Source organism: Colletotrichum aenigma (genome assembly GCF_013390185.1).
Source record: "Colletotrichum aenigma strain Cg56 chromosome Unknown KSG_Cg56_contig02, whole genome shotgun sequence".
NCBI classification, from domain to species: domain Eukaryota; kingdom Fungi; phylum Ascomycota; class Sordariomycetes; order Glomerellales; family Glomerellaceae; genus Colletotrichum; species Colletotrichum aenigma.
The window spans coordinates 1,638,795-1,659,664 of NW_023500908.1; the positions used below are offsets into that span (position 1 = coordinate 1,638,795).

At 50.9% G+C, this 20,870-nt stretch overlaps 7 protein-coding genes across 7 annotated transcripts; 5 read left to right on the forward strand and 2 right to left on the reverse strand.

The window, feature by feature from the left end:
* Nucleotides 1-48: 48 nt before the first annotated feature.
* On the reverse strand, nt 49-2,389 carry CGCA056_v002461 (uncharacterized protein; the record flags this gene model as incomplete). Its single annotated transcript, XM_037317719.1, has 3 exons — nt 49-1,643; nt 1,742-2,282; nt 2,336-2,389. 3 exons carry the CDS (start codon nt 2,387-2,389, stop codon nt 49-51), a joined length of 2,190 nt encoding a protein of 729 aa, XP_037182759.1.
* A 1,202-nt stretch (nt 2,390-3,591) lies between these two features.
* On the forward strand, nt 3,592-4,377 carry CGCA056_v002462 (uncharacterized protein; the record flags this gene model as incomplete). The annotated part of the gene is made up of 1 exon (XM_037317720.1): nt 3,592-4,377. One exon carries the CDS (start codon nt 3,592-3,594, stop codon nt 4,375-4,377), a length of 786 nt encoding a protein of 261 aa, XP_037183417.1.
* A 490-nt stretch (nt 4,378-4,867) lies between these two features.
* Nucleotides 4,868-5,926, forward strand: fsdC-2 (Trans-enoyl reductase fsdC; the record flags this gene model as incomplete). The annotated part of the gene is made up of 1 exon (XM_037317721.1): nt 4,868-5,926. One exon carries the CDS (start codon nt 4,868-4,870, stop codon nt 5,924-5,926), a length of 1,059 nt encoding a protein of 352 aa, XP_037182757.1.
* A 93-nt stretch (nt 5,927-6,019) lies between these two features.
* Nucleotides 6,020-7,023, reverse strand: CGCA056_v002464 (uncharacterized protein; the record flags this gene model as incomplete). The annotated part of the gene is made up of 2 exons (XM_037317722.1): nt 6,020-6,874; nt 6,925-7,023. 2 exons carry the CDS (start codon nt 7,021-7,023, stop codon nt 6,020-6,022), a joined length of 954 nt encoding a protein of 317 aa, XP_037182764.1.
* Nucleotides 7,024-12,107: 5,084 nt separating this feature from the next.
* Nucleotides 12,108-13,688, forward strand: CGCA056_v002465 (uncharacterized protein; the record flags this gene model as incomplete). The annotated part of the gene is made up of 4 exons (XM_037317723.1): nt 12,108-12,297; nt 12,319-12,847; nt 12,929-13,116; nt 13,156-13,688. 4 exons carry the CDS (start codon nt 12,108-12,110, stop codon nt 13,686-13,688), a joined length of 1,440 nt encoding a protein of 479 aa, XP_037182763.1.
* A 544-nt stretch (nt 13,689-14,232) lies between these two features.
* Nucleotides 14,233-15,775, forward strand: tdiE-9 (putative methyltransferase tdiE; the record flags this gene model as incomplete). The annotated part of the gene is made up of 7 exons (XM_037317724.1): nt 14,233-14,281; nt 14,337-14,379; nt 14,428-14,452; nt 14,969-15,006; nt 15,072-15,209; nt 15,271-15,684; nt 15,742-15,775. The coding sequence occupies 7 exons, from the start codon at nt 14,233-14,235 to the stop codon at nt 15,773-15,775; spliced, it is 741 nt and encodes a 246-aa protein (XP_037182762.1).
* Nucleotides 15,776-17,771: 1,996 nt separating this feature from the next.
* Nucleotides 17,772-19,607, forward strand: CGCA056_v002467 (uncharacterized protein; the record flags this gene model as incomplete). The annotated part of the gene is made up of 1 exon (XM_037317725.1): nt 17,772-19,607. One exon carries the CDS (start codon nt 17,772-17,774, stop codon nt 19,605-19,607), a length of 1,836 nt encoding a protein of 611 aa, XP_037182761.1.
* Between the last annotated feature and the right edge of the window lie 1,263 nt (nt 19,608-20,870).

Below are 20,870 nucleotides of genomic sequence, written 5' to 3' on the forward strand. Positions count from 1 at the left end.
ATATCAGGGCATCAGAGGCCTTATCGAGTAAATCTAAAACTCAATGGCTTAGATCACCATAACCTCCCGGAAGATGCACTCGCTCTCGAACCAATTACCCCGTGCCTCATCCACCGAGGTTATTTGTAGTCGACCTACTCTCCGAAACGCCCCTGCTTTGACATCTGCTTCCTCAAGAAGAAGCGCATACCCCCGTCCATCATCCGTCTTGCAAATCTCAAGGCTCCATAGAAGAACGAAGTCCTCCTCGAGCCAGTCTTGCTGGTGGTCTATCCTGAACGCCATTCTCGGGTCACGAAGTACCTTTTCTCTTTCCTCGAGACTTTCTTTGGTATTTGATGCGAGACACCCTATACCGTTCCATGCCGAGCCCCGGCCGTGCTCGCGATTCCAAATGACCCTCCGCATGTTGCCACGTATCAGCATGTATCCGTCGCTGACAATTCCAAAAGGATTCTCTGGTGTTATCAATGTTGTCTGGACATCAATCAACTCGCATGTGATGTTGTCTGGCATTGTCTCGGGTAGCCACGCCAGAGGCATGTTGAAGCTTGCTCCGAAGCCCGTGATCTCGCCAATGACACTCGCCCAAGACCAAGAAGGGGCTATATATCCCTTGGAATGCTTCGGGGATCCGGTGTACGATGCCGTGGTCCAGAGCGCCTGCTTCAGGAAGCTGTCCCTCCACAGTCCGGCGAAGTACCCATCAACACCCTTGCTCCGTCCATATTCTTCAGCCAGTGCCGCAATACCTAACAGCTTGTCGCCCTCGATCGTGAGAAAGCGTTCCGAGTAGGATGCAATCAAGTAATTCCAACTTTGCGGGTGTTCCATATTCACGTGGATCTTACTCCCAGGGTGGAAGGCCCAGTTGATCTCCTCGACTGTCAAGTGCGAGCCGCACTCTGATCTGATGCCTTCCAAGCAGAGGAAGGTCAGCTCTCTCAGGCCGTAGACTAGAACACGGGTAGATAATAACGTCTCCTGCAACGTCCATCCTCTTTGGAACAGAGCTGCACTTGGCCTGCACGAGCTGCCTTCTGGGACCAGAAGAACATCCGAGAAGACGTTGTCATCGAATCGGGCCTTCATCTTGATGGGCCGCCACATGTCTCGAGGCCTGAGAAATCCGGTCTTGCTAGTAGCCGCCTCTGATGGTGCTATTGTTATAAGCGAGCATCGGTATATCGCGTGCATCTTTGCAATCTCTGTCATCTTGTCGTTTTCGTCGTCTTGGATAATACACATCGCATCAACCCACAAATACGACAGTCCGATCTGAATGGTGACTATGGCAGCGTCCTGGATCGTGGCTGGCAAGATGGAGAAGTCGATATGATCTTGGTAAGACGCAAAGTTGGATTTCAACGTTTTCGCTTCTTGGTCTCCGCCCCAGCAATAAGAGAGAGTCGCGTAAGGTGCTACTCGTGGCGTAGTTGTGAGTTTAATAGTTGGATTTTGGGAAGTTCCTGAAACATGAAGCAATCTTGTGGGAACGAATGTATTCGATCGAGACGAGCACTTCGAATGGGTTCTCTGGCATTCGTGCATCCATTGCTTGACACGGCGGTAACTCAGCTGAGAGTTCGAGACTAGGTTGGGTGGGATGTGGCCTATCAATGCGCTAGAACGAGGTTTGTCGCCTTCACTAGTGAATTAGCATGATATGTCTTGACTATTTGTATTGAACTGTGAAGTTGGAAGATCATACCAGGAGCAGGGTAAACCTCATACACCTCACCGAACCCGTCCGCATCGGGGCCCTCCCAGGCAAGGTGAAAGATCATTTTGGTGCTGGTATCCTCTCGCATATTTACGTACGAAACTTCGTCTCCGCTCAAAGCTTTCTTCTTCCTACTTTGAAAGTCCGATCGCCGTTCTTTCGGGGCCCTCTTGAAGAAATCACAGCCAAGTTCCGCCTTTTCCTGGGCATATCGAGCAGTGAAGCCATCTTCAAACCCACGATATTCGTGCTCTTGATTATCATCCAGGCTACCTCGATGATTCAATCGAAAATGACGAAAATCGATTTCCCACTCCTGACAATGGGCGCAAGAGTGAGGTGTTAGGCCCGGGTGACTTGCCATCATCTCATGGAGTTCTAATGTGGTTGCGGCATCTTCCTCTGAATTGACATACTTGGCTTCAATCGAGTCGTCTACTCCGAATTTTCTAGGAAGGATTCTTCTCTTATCTGGAGTAGTGTTTTCAAGATCTGAACCCGGGAACTCGTGTTGATAGCCTTCACGCGTCTTTGCAGGGAGCCAGGGGTGGCGGCTAGGCTACTTGGTCCTCAGAATTAATGGAAGATGGTGTTTGCGGTGGTTCAACTCACGTAGGCTTCCTCCACCTGTCGCTCAACACGGTGCTCAGCTTGTGCAGTCGGCATTTCCAGCAGCTCCAACGTGAGAGGCCTGGAAAACTACCCTGAGGGCGGACGGCTGACGATAGAAGCTCCCAGAGGATGCACAAGGGTCGGGGAACAAGAGATCATTTGGAGAGAAAGTGAGGCTAAAAAGTCAGGCCTCAGTGCCGTGTTTGCCGCTTGGCACGGCGCCGCTGTATGGACGGGGCGTGTGCGATAGCCGAGCCAATCGTTGATGAATCGAAGTCTCTCATGTGCAACACTGCCTTCGCTCCAAGTTGAAACATAGCTAAGTTACAAGCAATTATGTGTGAATCGAAGCGTGCAGATTGACTAAAATGTCGATTTGTGAGCCGCCATTGCGTACAAGCCAGTCGCAGATGAATCATTTGGAGTGCGAGCCGTCAAGCCTACATAGGTACCTGTGCTGGGTATGATGATCCCCACCCCGAGATTGTCACGCTTCCACTCATTTGGGTTCGGATGCCGACCCCGATGCCGAGTTTGAGGAGTGTCAGTTTAAGAGACATTTACCCATAGTGGGAGAATCGTACTTTCATCAATAGAGGAAATAGATATATCACGGAATACCTCAGTTACGACGACTTCTTTCATGTTCAGATTTGAAAGTGGACTTTTTTTTCCTCGCATTTATGTCTTTTCCTTTTCTTCGTCAGTTCTCGGACCGTATTACGAGTCCCATAAGCAGTCAGGATTCCACCAACCCTTGCAACGCCGTTCTTCGGCGCGCCCTTTTCATGTGTATGCATGGCCTGGGCTCCCTACATCGTCTGCTATTGCGCCTTTATCTGCCATCATCACGCCCTTGCTAGATACGATCTGGCTATGCACCAATCACACGGCTCAAATCCATTTCTGAATTTACAAAAGACCCTGAACCAACTTACAAAAGGCCCTGGAGTGCACTGCAGTCACACCAGCATCTACCTAAGCGAGTAGCCAGCCAGGCTAGAACACGGGATCGGGGTCGGGAAGCCACGCTGCTTCGCGATTCATTTAAGGATCGTTATGGTCGAATCCGCGACGCTGGCAAAGAGGGCGTAATCACGGCTCAAATTTACCCCTCGTCTTACCTTGACTTAAAGCCAGCGATCTCCGCATACTCTTCTGGACGCATTCCACTCCAATCTTCTAGCACATTCAGCTTGAAGTTTGCCTATCTTGTTTTCACTCTCATCAACCCGTAACTACCACCAAAAGCAACGATGCATACGCGGCCCGTGACGCATGCCGACATCCCCGGAATAGTGGATGGCAGTGATGCATTTCTCGACGCGGAGCTGAACGTATGGCTCTACCCTCGCCGTCGCGAGTTCCCCGAATGCTGGCGCGCACGCATCGTCCGCGCCCTGCGCGCGAGTCTCGCAAAGCCAGGTATTCACTCGTTCGTCTGCGTCACCGACGACGAAGACCCTGCAGACTGGCCTCGCGGGAAGATAATTGGGTACTCCCGCTGGGAGTGGAACGGTCTCAGAGATGATCCTCGCACTTTGGAATGGCGGTCCAACAACACCGGGTTTGCCAAGGCCGTGGAGAGGACGCTGGTGGACTGGGAAAACCGATATGTCGACTACTTTCACTTGGACAAGGCGCTCCATCGCGAGCGCAAGGCGGTTTTCGACAAGGAGAATTCGGAATCGGGGAACCCTTACGCGCCGCTTGAATCGTTCTGGAACCTACTTACCCTCAACACTCATCCGGATTGGCAGGGCAAGGGAGTTGGGAAGAAGTTGATGGAATGGGGCCTTGAGCGCTCGAGAGAAGACGAAGCCCCAATCATCTTGATCGCAACCACTGCAGGTCAGCGCCTATACAAGAAGTTGGGATTTTTCATGGTCGGATGGGCTGCCAACGAAAGTATGGCGTGGGCTGAGGGGGGCGCCATCATGATTCTAGACATCAACGAGAAGCATACGCGCAAAGCGATAGATGCCGAGACGAAGAAGGAATATTTTAGTAAAGTGAAGGAGATAGAGGTTGTTTACAAATAGAAAGTAGTCTGTTCGAATTCATGTAGGCAAAGTCAGCGGATATTAAACCTCAGTTGATTACCAACAAATAAAATGCGGTCGAGCATTTGTCTTGGCAAAACTTTAAAACCATGACTCGAGAGGCTGACATCTTGTTGGTCTTTTCGGCATTACGCCCGCTAGATGTGTCCCATCTCCGGCGATCAGTATGCCTGGACTACTCCGGTCGGCCCTCTGGACAGCTCCGGGCTTGCCGTCCGGCGCAATCCTTTCTATCCGGCAACGGCGGAGTGGATCTGTTCTCGGAGCTGGGCAACAGTGAGTTGTAATTCCGACCCCGGCGGATGTTTAACGGATCTTCAACTACATCACCAACACCACTAGCTGGTGGAGGTGATGAACACTTAGAAGATGATCTAGTACATATAGTTCCAGTGGCTCGCACATAATGCCGGCATAAATATCCACAGAAACCAATCATACCATCACTTCAACAACCAAATCCTTCAACATGTCTCGTTCCATCTACCTCGGCGCTGATGCCAGCCTCACCATTTGCGATGTCAACGAAAAGTACGAACCGCAAGGCTCTCAGGCCTTGATCTCAGTGAAATACTCAGGCATCAATCACAACTTCGCCCACGTGGGTTTGCATTCTTACGTCACTGGCTTCGAGTTCTCTGGCGTTGTTGAAGCTACGGGTTCCGATTCTAGCTTCGTAGTTGGAGATTCTGTCTTTGGCGTCTCCACTGTGCCTTTCCCGAAGCCATCTTCACTCGGTACCCACCAAGACAAGGCCATCGTGGAAGATGCCTTCACCTACAAAGTTCCGGAAGGGCTTGATCTCAAGGGTGCTGGTGGCTGCTTGATGGGAGCTCAGGCTGCCGCAGACGCCATCTTCAACATCCTCGGCTCCGGATGGCCGGCGGCTGGTGTTCAGGGCATCAGTCCTGCTGGCAGGCCCATCTTGATCTGGGGCGGTGCAACGAATGTCGGAGTTTCTGCCATCCAACTCGCAAAACAGCTTGGCTTCAGCCCGATCTTGGTCACAGCCTCTCCCAAGAATCACGCCAAGCTCCAGGACCTGGGTGCTACCCACTGCTTCGACTACAGGAGCCCCAGCGTTGTTGACGACATTCGGGCCACCGTTAAGAAGCTCGGGGTCACGCTTACCACAGCCTTCGACACGGCGTGCAGTGGTGTTATGTCTCCGGATGTTGAGGCAGACAAGACGTCTCCGGCACTCACACGCAAGTGTTTGTCGGACGGCGCGGACGTCGAAGCGATCAAGTTGGCTAGCACACTCCCCGTCAAACACGATGCGGATTTTCGCCTTTGTACCACATACAGGCCCCCCGGCAGCATTGGGGCAATGGGGGAGCCTCAAGATCCTGGGTTCCCTACTCGTACCCGGAAGGTGATGGAATATGTGGTGGAAACGGCCGACCGGATACCTAGACATCCCAATGTCATTTTCGTCAAGGGGGCTGAGAAGGGAATCGAAGAGATACAGCGTGTATCACACGGAGCTGCATCTTTGGAGAAGGTTGTCATTGAGCATCCCATGTAGTTCATTCACCAAAGGTTTTCAGACATTGGCGCAATGCGGGTAATGTCCAGTTATGTGCAACCAAATCAAGGCAATATAGATACAAGTACATACTCAGTAAAAGTGCTGGCCCCCTCCAATCATGTCTACTTCAGGGCACCATGCTCTGATCTCGTCCATTCGCTTCGGCAGCCAACGCTTCGGCTGGTGGTAACCCAGCGGCGTTTCGTAAAATATCGTCTCAACAGCAAAGCGTTTGGCTTGGTCCTCTGTGGGCAGTCGCGCTTTGCGCTCCTGCAATCTTTCAAAGAACCATTGATCTTCAACCTTAAGCCTGCCCGGGTTCTTCTGCTGCTCCTTGATGATGTCGAGAAACAATCTTGGGTTTCGTATTGACAGCCCGCCATTGTATCCGTTTCCATGCTTCTTTAAAATCGGCGCACCGATGAAGTCCCACTCTAGGAAGTCGTCGACTTTACTTGTTGATTGCGAGCATAAAATGCTATCCACCTGGAACAGGAGAATTCTGTTTGCCGGCGAGAACAGTTCCCATAGCCACGGACGAACCATGAAGTACGTGACGGATTTGTGATCCGGGAAAGCCGTGCCGGGAGGGAGGTATAGGATAGCGATGCGCTTCGCCTCCACTAGCTGTCGGAACTGCATCGATTCCGGCATTTGCCAGTTCTCTTGAAGCGTAAGGAGAACCACCGGCCACTTGGGTCCCAGAGACGACGCGAAGTGCAGCATGATCGGGACCAGGTTTGGCACTTGCTCCGGGTGGGTTTCCGTTATGACCGCGACGTTATTGTTTCGGAACACGTGCTCGGGAAGGATATGCTCCATCGCCTCGGAGCTGTAGAAGCTTTCGCCCTTGAAGATGTGCTGCCCTGAATTGTGTTCTGTTGCGGTATTGTCTTCGGTCTTGGTGACTTCCATCGGATCTCGACGGGTAGTTTGCGCTGTCGCCTGGGCTGCACATCAGCATGAAGAGTTGAGAATCACAGCGAGATACGGACCTTCGTGCTGAAAATATCCCAGGAACCCAGCAGGATGACGGTGAAGAAAAGATGTAACAGAGATGGGCCCTCAAGACGTCTCCTCCCGAAGGGGCCCATATCGGCTGTTTGGATAGTGTGCAACGCGGACTTTATTCCAACAGCATCAACAAGAGATGACGACTGCTGGAAGAGCGCCGGTGGTTGTGTCCCTTAAGAGTGAACTTGTCATGACGCGATCGTGGGCGACAGGAATTAAGGGAGAGCTCAGAGAAAAGTCGGAGAAAAATGGTGCCAGTCCCATTCCTTGGAGTCCGGCATTGCGCGTTCGCATGTTTTCTCTGATTCAGAAACAATAGCTCCGGATAAATCTGGCATTTGATTTACCTTGTGGAATTTTGGTTCGAAGGCCTACGCGCCAGATACAATGACACATGCGCAACGCCCTTTGGCAGGGTGGGAGGCGCATTGCTTCCCGAGACAAATGTCTAAGCGAGGAATGCCGTGATAAGCCTCGCGGGTGTTTGGCTTGATTCGTGGCATCGTAGCGTCCTCGAAAATCTTGTAGTCTTTGACCAGAAGCAACCGACGTTTCGGCGAAAACAATCGCGCTCACTATAGCAGATTGAACACCATCAACAGAAAGGGACGGGTTGGTGGGGATACCGACTGGCATTCATGGCTCAACTTCGCTTCTATTCCAGACTCATACTCACGATGAATGGGATCAAATTGCGTCTTCGAGGCTGCGTCAGTGAGACCAACGCACGTATCTTATTGTTCTCGTGGCTGAACGTCATGGTCTGGGCTTAATTCTCCGGTAGTCACAATTCGATCCGATCCATTGTCAGAAAGAAATGAACGGGAGTCTCTCGATGGTGGACGCCAGGGAGACACAGGTACGTATTGATATATCAGCATTCATTCCGTTCAGCTATGAGGGTTTTCTTAGCCACTCACGTGATATCGTTTGACTTGCTTACCGTGACATGAGAAAGTCATCTTCTAAAGTGGAGTAAGAAGAACATCTCATTGCTTTTTTCCTTTGCCGATACTACCATTAAGTCCTTCAGCGGCCGGAAGCTCAGCCATAAGTAGACGACCTCTAGGAGCAGTAGGCAAATGCAATACCGTCTCATTCAACTACCAACAGCTAGATAAAGGCCATTTCTGGGTAGACACTGGTAGTCCTGGAAGAAGTCTGAATTCAAAATGTAGTACACTCAGTGAATTTGTACTTGTTCTCTCGAGACACCATGCTCTTTAATCAGACGTTCTAGCCCGGATTTCCCTGCCTCGGCGTTTGCTTTGATCTCCATTCGTCCCACTTTGTACGCCCGCCGACTGCCATCAACAACCTCCCATTCCAGTATGAAGAAGTAGAAGGTCTCGAGGTAGCCCTTGGTTACTTCCCTGATGTCTGTGGCCAGAACCATCATACCCCAGCTCCCGGCGGATAGTTGTTCGGCAATTCCTTCTCTGCCCGCAACATTGAGTCTATTTCCGTTCATGATGGGATCTTCCAACCACGCAACCGGTGTTGACCACGAGGAGGTTCGGGGCTCCGCCCAAAAAGAGACGGTAGTTTCCGATGTGTCCTCCGTGATAGTAAGAAAGATGGGGACCGAAAGAAGATAAACGTCGACTTCAAGAACGTGGAACTCAAGCATGGGCGAAACGTGTCGTCTGAGCATGATGCAGTCTTCTAGCGTATGCGCGGGAGCGTGTTCATTCGTGCGGAATCGAATCCCAGTTGGCCACAGAAACAGGTCATCTTGGAGGCGAAGTGACTGTCCCCATATAATACCGATGCCCAGGGACTTGGCCCAACCCCAGGTGGGAAACTTCGACGAGTGTGGCCATTCTGGTGATTCATCCAGTGAACCAGGTCTTTCCCAATGCCAGCTAAGGCCAGAGACAAAGAATCTTTCGGCCGAAATTTGATCATGGTAAAGTGCAAAGGGAATGCCAAAAATGTTGTAGATCGGAGCTGAGGTCTTTTCAAATTTCCTAGAAATCCCCCGCAGGCCATGGAAGATATCGACTCGATAAGTAAAGTTTCTCTTTGAGTATGCGGTCGTGGTCAATTTGAACTTTTCGAACTTGTCTGTGATCGAGACTGAACTATCCTCAGTCGGAATGAAAACCATGACGGAGCGCCAACTGCTGATACTGGACACAGCCATGGCCGAGTCGTACTCTTCGACCATTTTCGTCGCGTTCGTACCAGTGGGATCCAAATACCCCAGGAGTTCGTGAGCCTTAGACTTCTCGCATTGGAGAAATGCCGAGGACTCGGTGAATATCAGTCTTCGGTGGGACAGAATGCTTTCTTGAAAGGTCCATCCTCGAGTATTCCAAATAGAGCCCTCTATTTCATCTTCAGGGTACTTGAGCTGAGCAAAGCTCAATGGCCCCTTTCTCCAAGTTTGCACAATTCTCTCTTTCCCAACACCGGGAAGCCCATGATTGTCGTCTCTTCCTGCGGCTGCAATAATTGTCAAGACGGCGCATTCGTAAATCTGGTCCATGATCTGGATCTGTTCCATTTTGTCGCTCTCATCGTCTTGGCGGATACAATATCTATCTACCCAGATATATCGATATCCTAGATTGAGTGTCACTAAAATCGCGTCCGCGATGGTTCGTGGAAGGTCTCCCAGTTCTGTTTTCGAAGATGGCGTGGCTGTGGCTGGAGCCGAACCCCAGACGTAGCTGAGGGCGACATAGCGTGAGCCCCTTTCTGCTCGGATGATACGCCTCTCAACGCAGTCAATAAGTCGAATGTGTGGTGTCGGGCGGTTTTGATTCTTCAAACATTGAGGATGATGCTCGTTGCAAGTTTGTATCCACGTTTTCACGAGATCGAAGTCCACGAACTGAGACGTTAGACGGGGCTCAAACAATCCCGATATCCCGGAGCCGCTGACGCAGACGAAGGGGGCTTATCATCTTGGACGCCTTTTCGTCAGGGGGCGTGGCTGGTACTGCGGATATGTAGAACGCGTTCTCGATTCCGTCCCGACCAATTTGTTGGTAAGCCGTCGGGGCCCACCACTTTGGGCCTTTGCCACCATCCCTAAAAAAGCGATACCAACTCTTCGGTCGGTACCACCGGTCGAACGCCACCAGTCTTTCGAACGGCCTTCCACATATTCGCTCGAATCTCATTTTATCTGGATTCAACAATATCTTGAGAAGACCTTCGCAGAACCAGCATGAGGGAGGAAATCCGTCGCTTGGACCTTGAACCCAATCACTTTGCCACCGATCCCAGTCCGAACGAGTGGTCAAGTCTTGAAGATAAATTTAGTGGCGTGCATTTGCGGCTTCGTCCCACGCGGCCTCATCGAAGGCAGCCTCGAGGTCGATCCGCGCGCAATCAGCACACAAATTCGTGTCAGTGGGGCTTTTATGAACATTTTTGGCGATATCTCCAGCGATAGGGATGTCTTTGCGTTCAGAAATAGCGGAACTTGCGTGACACGAAGACATTGCAGACTATCCGGAAAATGAGTATGAAAACAGTCGCAACCGTTTCGATCCGGTGTGATCAGGTCACGATGCAGGTTCAATCTGACAAGGGAAAGCTGGCGGAAGCGGGGAAGCCTCGCCTCCGTCGACCTGCATGGGTCCAGGTGCAGAAAGCCAATGACGTTCTCACGACCCTGGTTGGCATTCACGCTATTGTGATGAGCGATTACTGCGGCCGACAGGTGTGAATAGTCGTTCTGAACAGTGGGAGGTCAACAGCAGCGAGTGCTTTTCAATTGCATGCCAAAAACTTTCTTTTCATAGGTCCCGGTAAGCTTCAAACATGCTTTATTTCTACGTCTTAATGTGTACACGTCAGAATCAATATTCGAGAGAGAGCCCTAGAAAGTTGCCTCAGTGTAGTGGGCCGATGAAGAGCCCATGGGATGTTTCTTGGCGAGCTACCTAAGTAGTCACAATAGCAATTGAAGCCCGAATTCTAGACTGAGTATCGAAGACAATCTTTTCTTCTCTCTCAACCCTCTCGGAAATTGACAAATCCCGTTCGCGGATTACATGGATCGCTAAGTCCCATTCTCGTTATCCCTGACGAGACCTCAAGGGTGCCACGAGGTCTGGAAGCTTGGGCCGATCTATGAATCGACCGGGTGAAACCCGTTATCCCCTCATCCTACACTGCCGTCCCTTGAGACAATTTATGGAGAGAATGAAGGGGACTAATTTGGTGGCGGGGCCGACATGCCGACGGCGTTGCGCAACTTCCGGCCTCAGACATCAGGACTCTTGATGGCGTTGTCAATCCGTCAAGAGCTGACAACGACTCATTTGACCCGTTTGAGTGCTGCTGTTGTGGTTGCCAACTGAGCCTTGGCGGCATAGTGCTTTCCAAACCACTGAAATCGTGGTCATGAAATTGGAGACAAAGGTCAAAGCTCACTATTGAGGAACAGTTTCTGTGTCAGGCAAGGTGTCCCTCGAGGTTGAGACATTACCAAAGGATGGCCCATACTATCTCAAAATGATGAAATGGGCAAATTATCGCCGATGTCGCCGACGGCAGAGTCATGGCAATGTTCACTAATTCAACGCTTCACTAGTCAGGCTGAAGTCTATCTTCACGTGGCAAAACTGTTGCTGGCCATTTCGCGAGATGTTCGTAATTCCGGTAGCTCTAGTCATTGATGATTGGGAACCCATGCTCTTTCCAGGCCCCCCTCACGGCGGAAAAGCCGCCCGATCTTGGTGGGCAGCGCGCATCCTCCACGAGGGACAAGGTTTACTGTAGGCGCTCTACTTCCCCGGTGGGCGCACCACACCTGTGTAAACGCCATTTTACCTTCAAAACATCACATGTTGCCATGTATGTGGTACAAATAGTCGCCGTCATCTCTGGTTGACAACTAGGTATGAGACAGGAACTAAGATGTGTTCTTTTACTTAGACTTTGCAGCGACGCGACCTGCGTCGGATCGTTCACGGTACCCTGCGCGCCTATTGGAGTAGCAACAAAAGAGTTTTGGGCTAACCTCAAACCATGATTCAAGGTTTAGCTAGTAACTTGGAAGAAAATTCTCAGAAGACAGGCTGAACCTAGGCGTGTAAGGGCGCACATATTCTCAAATAATGAGGGGTTGCGTTATATTTGCTGCCCACCACGCTTTCGAACGTCTCCGTCCGTTCCTCATGGCCTTCTTAGATGCCCGTTCACCATGTCAGCCGCGGCGCAACGCGGGACATTGGCGCCTCTCCCAGAACACCACCGGCTGGGCTTGATCGTCTTGACAGCTTTCTCGCTTTTATCATTTGTATCGACTACTGCCTTGTGGCTTTTCATATCGTACAAGCTCCTTTCAGAACGTTTAGAAGAGAGAAGGCGGAAGAGGCGAAGGGCCCGTCGACGAAATGCATCCGCCGCAACAGCTGCCGCCCCGCAGTTCCCCGACCTATCCCTCGGGCTCGATGCCCCATGCTCCGGGGCCACCGGCTTTGAGCGTATTTTGGAGCTGGACCGATTAGCTGCGGAAGCCCAAGGGAGACCGCCCGACACCAATTCTCAAGAAGCCGATGAAGATGCCGAGCCACAAGTGCGCAACCCGTTTCCGATTCTTGTTTACAATCTTTTGCTTGCGGATATAATGGAAGCCCTTGCATATGGGCTGAGTTCCTACTGGGTAGCTGTCGATGGCATATTTGCACCATCAGGGGTGTGTTGGGCGCAGGGTTGGCTGGGGTCGACGAGCAACTTAGCGGCCAGTCTCTTTCTCGCAGTAATTGCGGTGAACACTTTCTTGACTGTGGGCTTGGGTATCAAGCCACCACCATGGGCAGTTTACACGGCGATTGCTGGACTGTGGATTTTCGACTTCAGCATCAATGGAGCAGGAGTCCGGGTGGCTGAAGCGGACCCAGAGGTTCCTGGCGAATCTTTTTTCATGAGAGCCAATGTGTGGTAAGATATCCCCTTTCGCTTTGATCCTGTTGAATCATTGCATGCGTCTGAATGAGCTGATGTGGACTTCATTGCATCTAGGTGCTGGATCTCGAATGCATACGACCCATGGCGACTCTGGGGTCATTACTTCTGGGTCATAGTCTCCATCGGCATAACCATTATCCTCTACTCATTTGTTTTTTACACACTCTGGCGACAGAAGCGAAGCTGTCGTCATCTACCAGAGAAACGTACATCTACACACAGCGACGTACCGCCCTTGAGGGTTGAGACGCCGCAACAACAGCAAGGCCCACGGCCGTCTGGGTATCACCCAGCATTTCTAGCTTATCCCTTCGTCTACATAGCCTGCAGTGTCCCGTTAGTGGTAGGACGCATTACGTCCCTGCAGGGCATCGATCTTGGGGTCCCCTACTTCGCCTTTGCGGGGTGCGTTTTGGCTCTGAATGGGCTGTTCAACTCGATCTTGTGGACGACTACGATTCTATGCAGTGCGCCCAAAGATGCCCACGACACAGGCCTCGACCGATTCGCTTTTATGAGAACGCCAATACGAGAGTTCGGAAATACCGTCATAATCAGCGGCCCTGCTAGTAGGAGAGTTCCGCTTTGGGAGATCACCCCTGGCAGTAGCCATAAGCGTTGGTGGTGGTGGCAGCACGGTGGCCAAAGAGGCTGGGGAAGAACAAGGTCTTACGCGAGTATGCATGACACGCCTAGTTTGCGATCAGTTGAAGTCCCTGCTTATGAGATGCAGAGTCCAGCGGAGGGTCCACAGATACAGATGGACGTCGTGACAGCAGTCAGCAGTGAGAGAGCAGAATCGGAAGGAAAGTAGAGATGGATGGGAGCCAGCCGGACACTATCCTAGCTTAGAACCTCTGCTTCAAGTGGCAGGTAATTGTCTGGTCACGAAAGAGTAACGGCCGAGGATGACCGCACCAAATATTTGGTGCCAGATTTGTAGACTGCTTGGATTGGATGTTTTCTACTCTTAACAGAAAGAATAACAAATGAATGTTCATGGTCAAATATAATACTTGTGACAAGAAGTGAAGCTTGAAAGTCATGAATCGTAGGTACTAGGCTTTACCTACGGAAGCTACGATTGGCTGGTTGGTTCACCATGCAATTCCCAACCAAACCATGCATGATTTGGCCGAAAATGGCATCTTCGCCGCCAACATACCTACGAGGCAACTTGCATGCTCATCTCGCTAAGAAGAGGGGTAAATAGGGACACCTGTTTGAACTTCATGAAACACTTGTTTCCTCATCGCTGGCTTATCTCACCTTCGCTGCGCTATAATCTCACATGCAGTTGGGACTTCAATCCTGAAGGCGACGTATCATTCAAGTAATTGGTAAAGTCATCACCTGCTATGGCTAGCAGTACCACTGAGGCCGCTGCTACGGCAGGCGTGACAATCAGTGCGCAACCTCTATTCAGCATCTCAAGCCGAACCACTACTAATCCGGCCTGCAGAGGACAACAACGATGCTCTTGTGCCTGACGAGGTTTTTCATGCGTGAATCATTTCAAGATCATCTTGGGGCTGCTATTGACCTTCCCATAGGTACTTAGAGACGACATCTGCCCAGGTAAGACCTCACCGCCTCCACGGGTGTTGTCATCCGGGGACTGGGCTCACCAGACATGTTAGGAGAGCCTGGCTTCATCGACAACGAGTGTGACGAGTTCCATCTTGAAATATAGAATGGGAAATGGAAGAACTTATCATACGTACAATGACGGAAGTAAGTCTTCTGGGCTGTAGAATGAGCGCAATACTCATCAGTGTCAGAATACTCTATGCCGAACGACGAGAGAGAGAATAATCGCCTGGGTAAGTAGCATTTAGCCTGTACTCCAACTCGTATCAAAGGGTTTTAAACTGTTAGATCTGCAACATAATCTTTTCATCCGGACCTTCGATGATCGCCTCGGAACCGCGCCGCCCAATAACACCGGCACAGAGGTTTGAAGGGTTCTCGACATCGGCACCGGCTCTGGTATCTGGGCCATAGACTTTGGTGACGAGCACCCCGAATCAGAAGGAAGCCCATCAAAACTCCCAACACGTACCATACTGGGACTTTATTAAAACTCCTGACCAGGTCATTGGCGTGGATCTTTCTATTGTCCAGGCAGGCTTGTACGTCCCAGCTTCTTCCCTGTCGGAGCACAGAAGTCAGACTGCGCCTAACTCACGCCTCACAGCTTGCCGCCGAACGTTACTTTCGAAGTTGACGACATCCAGGAGCCTTGGACCTTCTCGGACGGGTTCGACTACATTCATAGCCGAATGATGACTGGGAGCATTAGTGATTGGGACAAGTATCTCCAGAAGTGTTACGAGTGAGTTCGTCTCGCGCTCTCATTAGCTACAGCAGAACTCTGAAGTGCGTAATATTTACAGCAACCTCAACCCTGGGGGCTATCTGGAGCTCAACGACATCGATGCCGTACCTCTCTCCGACGACGGAACCCTCACAGAGGACACAAACCTCATGAAAAGCTTCCGCCTATGGCACAAGGGCCTCGCCGGCCTAGGAAGACATTTCCAGGAGTTTAGCCGTTTCAAGGACGCCTCGGCAAAGGTCGGATTCGAAGACGTCCACATCAAAAGGTACAAGTGGCCGACCAACGGATGGCCCAAAGACAAGAAGCACAAGGAACTTGGTATCTGGAACCTCATTGCCCCGCATTGGGACGGCTTCATCATGGCCCCCTTGACTCGAGCTCTGGGCTGGACGAAGGAAGATGTGCTCGCCCTCGGCAAGGATGCTCGTCGCGACTTTGCCGACAGACGCATCCATACTTACTTCAACATGTGAGAGAAATCCCATTCTACTTTTTGTAAGAAATGTGCCTAACCTCTTTGATTTAGCTGGTCAATCTACGGGAGGAAGCCCTCGGCTTAAGTTTGGAAGTAGCCGCGAATATACTTGAATTCGATCAAATCGATCAAAGCTAGCTGCTGTCCAAGATAAAAGTCTTAAGATGATCTTCTGAAGGGCCAAGACATCACAAATAAAATCAACTGGTAATCAACCCGATCTTGAGTTTTAGAAAGGCCGCTGCCAATAGAAAGGCGAATCAAATTCTTCGCCCAGTCTTTCTCATCGCTGCAATGATCCCTGGGACCCTGACTGTGTTATTTGAGATTGTTTGCTCTTCCAGGCCATTGACTGCCATATTATGCATGGCTAATCACAGTCACACGACTTACCCTTGCTGACCTTAGGCCATGTGCGACTAAAGCTGGAACCATCTTCCCACATTACGATGAATCCACATCAGTATCCGTACGTACTTCAAGAGAGGTTCGCTGTGTAGCCTATCTACGGAATAGTCAAGCCAACTTGTTTCTTTTCCCTGGAGCCCAATTCCTGACCCCAAGACACTCGCGCGGGATCTTCACATCAGTCGTGGGCTGGGGTTGTGCATGGGCAACGTTGGCGGAAACACCCGCCCTGTATGAGATCATTACAAAGATCTTATGCAGGGCAAGGGACTCCTCAGGCTCCCTGCGATGTACGCCGGTTGCGACAATCAAGCAACTCTGTGTCGCTTTGAGTATCTTGGCGTCAAATAGGGAACATTATCTCGCAAATGAAAGCCCAAAGCAATGATTTGTGAGACGAAGCATTGCTGTTACGTCGCCGTCTCACCGGTGTCGTAGGGCGGAGCGTTGGGCACTGGAGGCGTTTGTCTATGAAGAAAAACAGGGCGAGCAGCACCGGAAACTCAAGTGCACGCTTGTGCTTATCTTTTTCCTGCAAGATGTGATCGACAGGGAAGCGTTCGACTTGCACCTAATGGGGGACACGCTCACATATGCAGGCGTTGCGGCGCTACTGAATCGGTGTGGGATGCCGATCGTTCGGAACTTCCTCCAACAGGCATCTGTCGTCCTTCCATATCGCATAGCGGACTGCGACTTAACCAAAGGGGACCGATCCTCATGCAAATTGCTCAAAAAGCATCTCAGCTCTGAGCCAAGCCGTCCACGAACCCTGTCAACGACCCAATATTTTGTGAGTAACAACCCCTGACCAAATTGCTTTTTTCCGTGTGTGTGTGTGTGTGTGTGTGTGTACTATTTAACGCCGGTGCGTCCCTGAGTCTTAGGGCAAAGGGCGTCCAGCATTCATGTATCTAGGCCTATCGAACAGAAATAAAAGAAGATGCTTTTTTTCGTGTCAGGTAGCTACGCAGCTACGCAAGGTGTTGTCTCAGCCGAGGTGGTCCTTCAAGTAGAGTTCCCGAGGAACATTAAGAGCGTTGGCGTCTCTTGCTGAGAAAGTGAACCAGAAGTACCATTCAATTCAGAACTTCTCTCGGACTTTGCCATGGACGCCAATAGCCCCACGTGTTCCCAAGACAGTGACTCGACTGACTGCCTCCTTCGAAACATCATCCAGCTTCTAGAGAATGACCAAAGAGCTGATGATGAGAAATTTGACTGGGATCCTGTCACATTCGTTTTAACCCTCATCATTGGCGTTGTAGCCCTCGCTTTTGCCCTCATCCCGATCTTCCAGGTTGTAATCGCGCCTGGACAGGGAAGCCGGATGACAAACCACCTTGCTATTAGCAAGAAATGGTCGCAAAAGGAAGAAAGACGACGGAAATGGCATGAGTGTACCTTCGAATACACCGCATCGACTCCCATCTTTCGCGTGGAAACCCTAGAGCGCTGGATCAGAAAGGATATCGAAAAGATCACGGACCTTATGGACGGCGTAGTCCCAACCACCTTCTGATGTTAATAGAACTATCAGCAATGGTAATGGGATCGGAGACCTGGAAAACCTTGCCATGAACAGAGCGGGAAAACTTGGAAACGACGAGAAGAACCCGCAGCACAACCTGAGGGACATAGGATCGGCTTTATTTACCATATTCCGCGCAACAATGCCATGGAAGGCCAAATCCTCCCCATTCGAGGAGATGCCTGCTGCGACTTGGGTTCATTTCTTTCAGAGCGTCGGTCTCGACAAGATTGAAGATTGGGATGACCAGGGCATGCGGCGGGTCATTGCTGACTATCTGCCGAGTGACCTTTTGGCTGCCCCTCCGTACGCACAGATCGGTGTTGTTGTCACAGCTGCCTCGACAACACAAGGAGGGGCATTCTGGACCACCAATACGCAGTCGGAGTACCCCATCATCTTCGGTCATGGCTTTCAATTTTACTTCCGTCAACATCCTATTCTTGGAGTCCTTGGAGTATACTGGCAGTACAGTAAGAAGAGAAAGTCCAAGCACGATTCTCGCCCTACACGCGGCGATATTGGAGCCAATTGGCTGTACAACAAGACGAATAGAGGCAAAGAAGATACTCAACAGAAAGCCCGCAAAGAAGCGTTTGGGACGGTTTGCAGTCTATCTCAGCTCCGTGTGGCCATGCTTCACGCTCGTGGGACCATAGAGGTTGACAGACAATCGCTGTTTCGCACTGCACCTCTTGTGCGCGGGAATGATACATCTTCTCCGGTTCTGAACTTGTTGAACGGACAGCATCGAGTCCAGACATTGCGGTTCATGCTGTCTGTTTCAAAGAAGCAGATGAAAGCCTGGAGCCAAGAGTCGTTCATCCTGGACTACGGAGAACTTTCCCAAGACCAGTACATGCCCATTGTTGGGCTATTCTTGGCCAGCACACCGCGACATCTCCCTGCGTTGTTTCCGACGGATATGTTGAGCAAAAAGCCACCGCTCACGACCCTGGCTTTGAATGGACACTACTGGACTGAGGTCACAAGCGAAGACATCAGAGGGGATGATATGTCCGACTGGCCTTTGTCACTGAAGCCTCCAAGTTGGGAGGGTGTTCAGTGGCTTAAGACTGGCATGGCTGAAATCGGGCTCATCAACCGAAAGAGCTTTGACGAATACGTTGAGAAAGTCCGGCATGAGGTGGATGAGCAGTTGAAGCGCGGCGAGAACGAGACACCAAACCCGATCGTCTTCAAAGTTGTCCTGCTTCTCTGTCTGAAGATGCTCCACAACGCTGGTACTTTCCGCACGTGGTTTGTTGACTATCCACCAGAAGCCCGCTCTTGCTTGAGATACATCACGCTTCTACAAATAGAGCTACGGGATCGTTGGTTTCTGGGTCAACCAAGAGCACACATCGAGTCTCGCGCGATTCTCATTTGTAACACGACCATCACATTGATGCTGGCGGCTAATATCGCATCTGACAAAGAAGACATGAGTCATTCAACGTCCAACACCGGAAAGGGTAACATCTGGAACCACCATTCACGTTACGATGACTTTTTGAAATCTTTGGGCCTAACTGACGGAACTCTGGATGAAGCTCGTCGAAGCTGGAATGTTCAACGAAGCTGTGATCGCAAAAGCCTTTCGATCAGTGCCGCTGATGAACCCAAACGAAACGCCTCAGAAGGTCCTGGTGAGACGCTGGCACCTTTGGCTTCACAGTGGAAGCCGTTCGATTCAGAGCTGAAGCGTCTTGTGTGTACCGTGTACAACAAAGAATGGGAGCTGTTCAACACTCATCAACTCTTGAACAGGCTGGCCAAACCGGTTGAACTGGGGCCTGATCAGACGTACCGGAAATGGCGGCCCGTCCAGGTTGCAGGGGAAGACCAGTCGACTAAGACGATCGATGATCTGGTTATATATCGCTGCGTCTCGATTGCGATGCTGTTTCAAACAACACCTGACAATAGCGACTTACGTCGATCGGGCCTCTGGGAACAAGTCGTGGCTATCATTTAATATTGGCGAACAGATGGACATGGGAGAGATGCCATTACAAATGCGGATTCTTTTACATTGAGATTACATGTGAGATTGGAATAAGAATGCTTTTTTTTTGTGTTCATGTTGCGCTGCTGGTGTCTTTGCTTTGACACCGCATTACGTTGATTATTGTTATCTCTCACCTTGCCCAAGAAGGTTAAGATCGTTCGAATCATATTCTTCTCTGTTACTTCCTTCGTCCATATCGGAAATGCCTGCTACGAAACAGTCTATTCTTACAAGAACCTATCTCCCGTCTTTATGACGGACCTAGAGACAGATCAGGGTACAGCCTAGACTCATCAAACGTCGAACCCGGAATTGAAGGGAAAGACGGCGCTTGCCAGCTCGCTCCCATATCGACATGAGGCGATGGTGGAAATAAGGGAAAGTCATGCCCGAATGACAAGTGTTGCTGCATTTCTGGAGCACAAGAAGGCATGCCAAACCCGACATCCTCAGCACCGAAGCCAATGATGGACGGCGATGCCTCCGTGAACACGGGTGACTCAAAGCTCGACGTGGTCATACCTGTGTCGCAACGGCTGTTGTCAACAACGAGTGAGGGGACCTCGGATGTAGTTGTTGAATTAGATACAGATCTGGCCGATTCGAATTCAGTGAGCAAGTCCAGCCCGTTCTGGCATCTGACCTGCCCCGCATGACTGATCTGTTGCCGCATGGTGTTCTCCAGGAAGTGCCGGAAGTCGGTAAGAGTCAAGTCACTCGTCGGCTCATCACGATCTAGGGAACAGGGAAACGATCAGTCACATGGCCAGACTTCATAGCCGCCCTCCCTGGTGAACTTACAAGGAGATGGGACGGCGTCCAACGGGAAGATGGTCTTGTAGATCTCCGTCCACTTGGTGGCGCTCTCCATTCCCCGGTTCCTCTCCTGGATCTTTCCCCACTGCGTCTCGTCGATGCTGTCATCTCCTATGTCCTCCTGCTTGATGCAGTGGACGTCGGAACGCTGGTGTTCAGACAGCCCTTTTAAGGAGGACCATCTCTGGAGACAGCAGTTGCACCTGTGGCCTTTGACCCGGTGGACACGCTTCAGGTGCTCCCTGGTTATATCACCATTAGCCACAGGATGATCCAGCGTGAGAGAGTGGATTGTTCGTCTTACTTTAATCTGTGAATCTCCCATCCGCGGCCACCGCATGAGTTCCACTCCTTGGTGCCGTATTTCTCCTGGTCATGCTTGAAATATGGGCACGCAAAGAGCTTTCCGGAGGG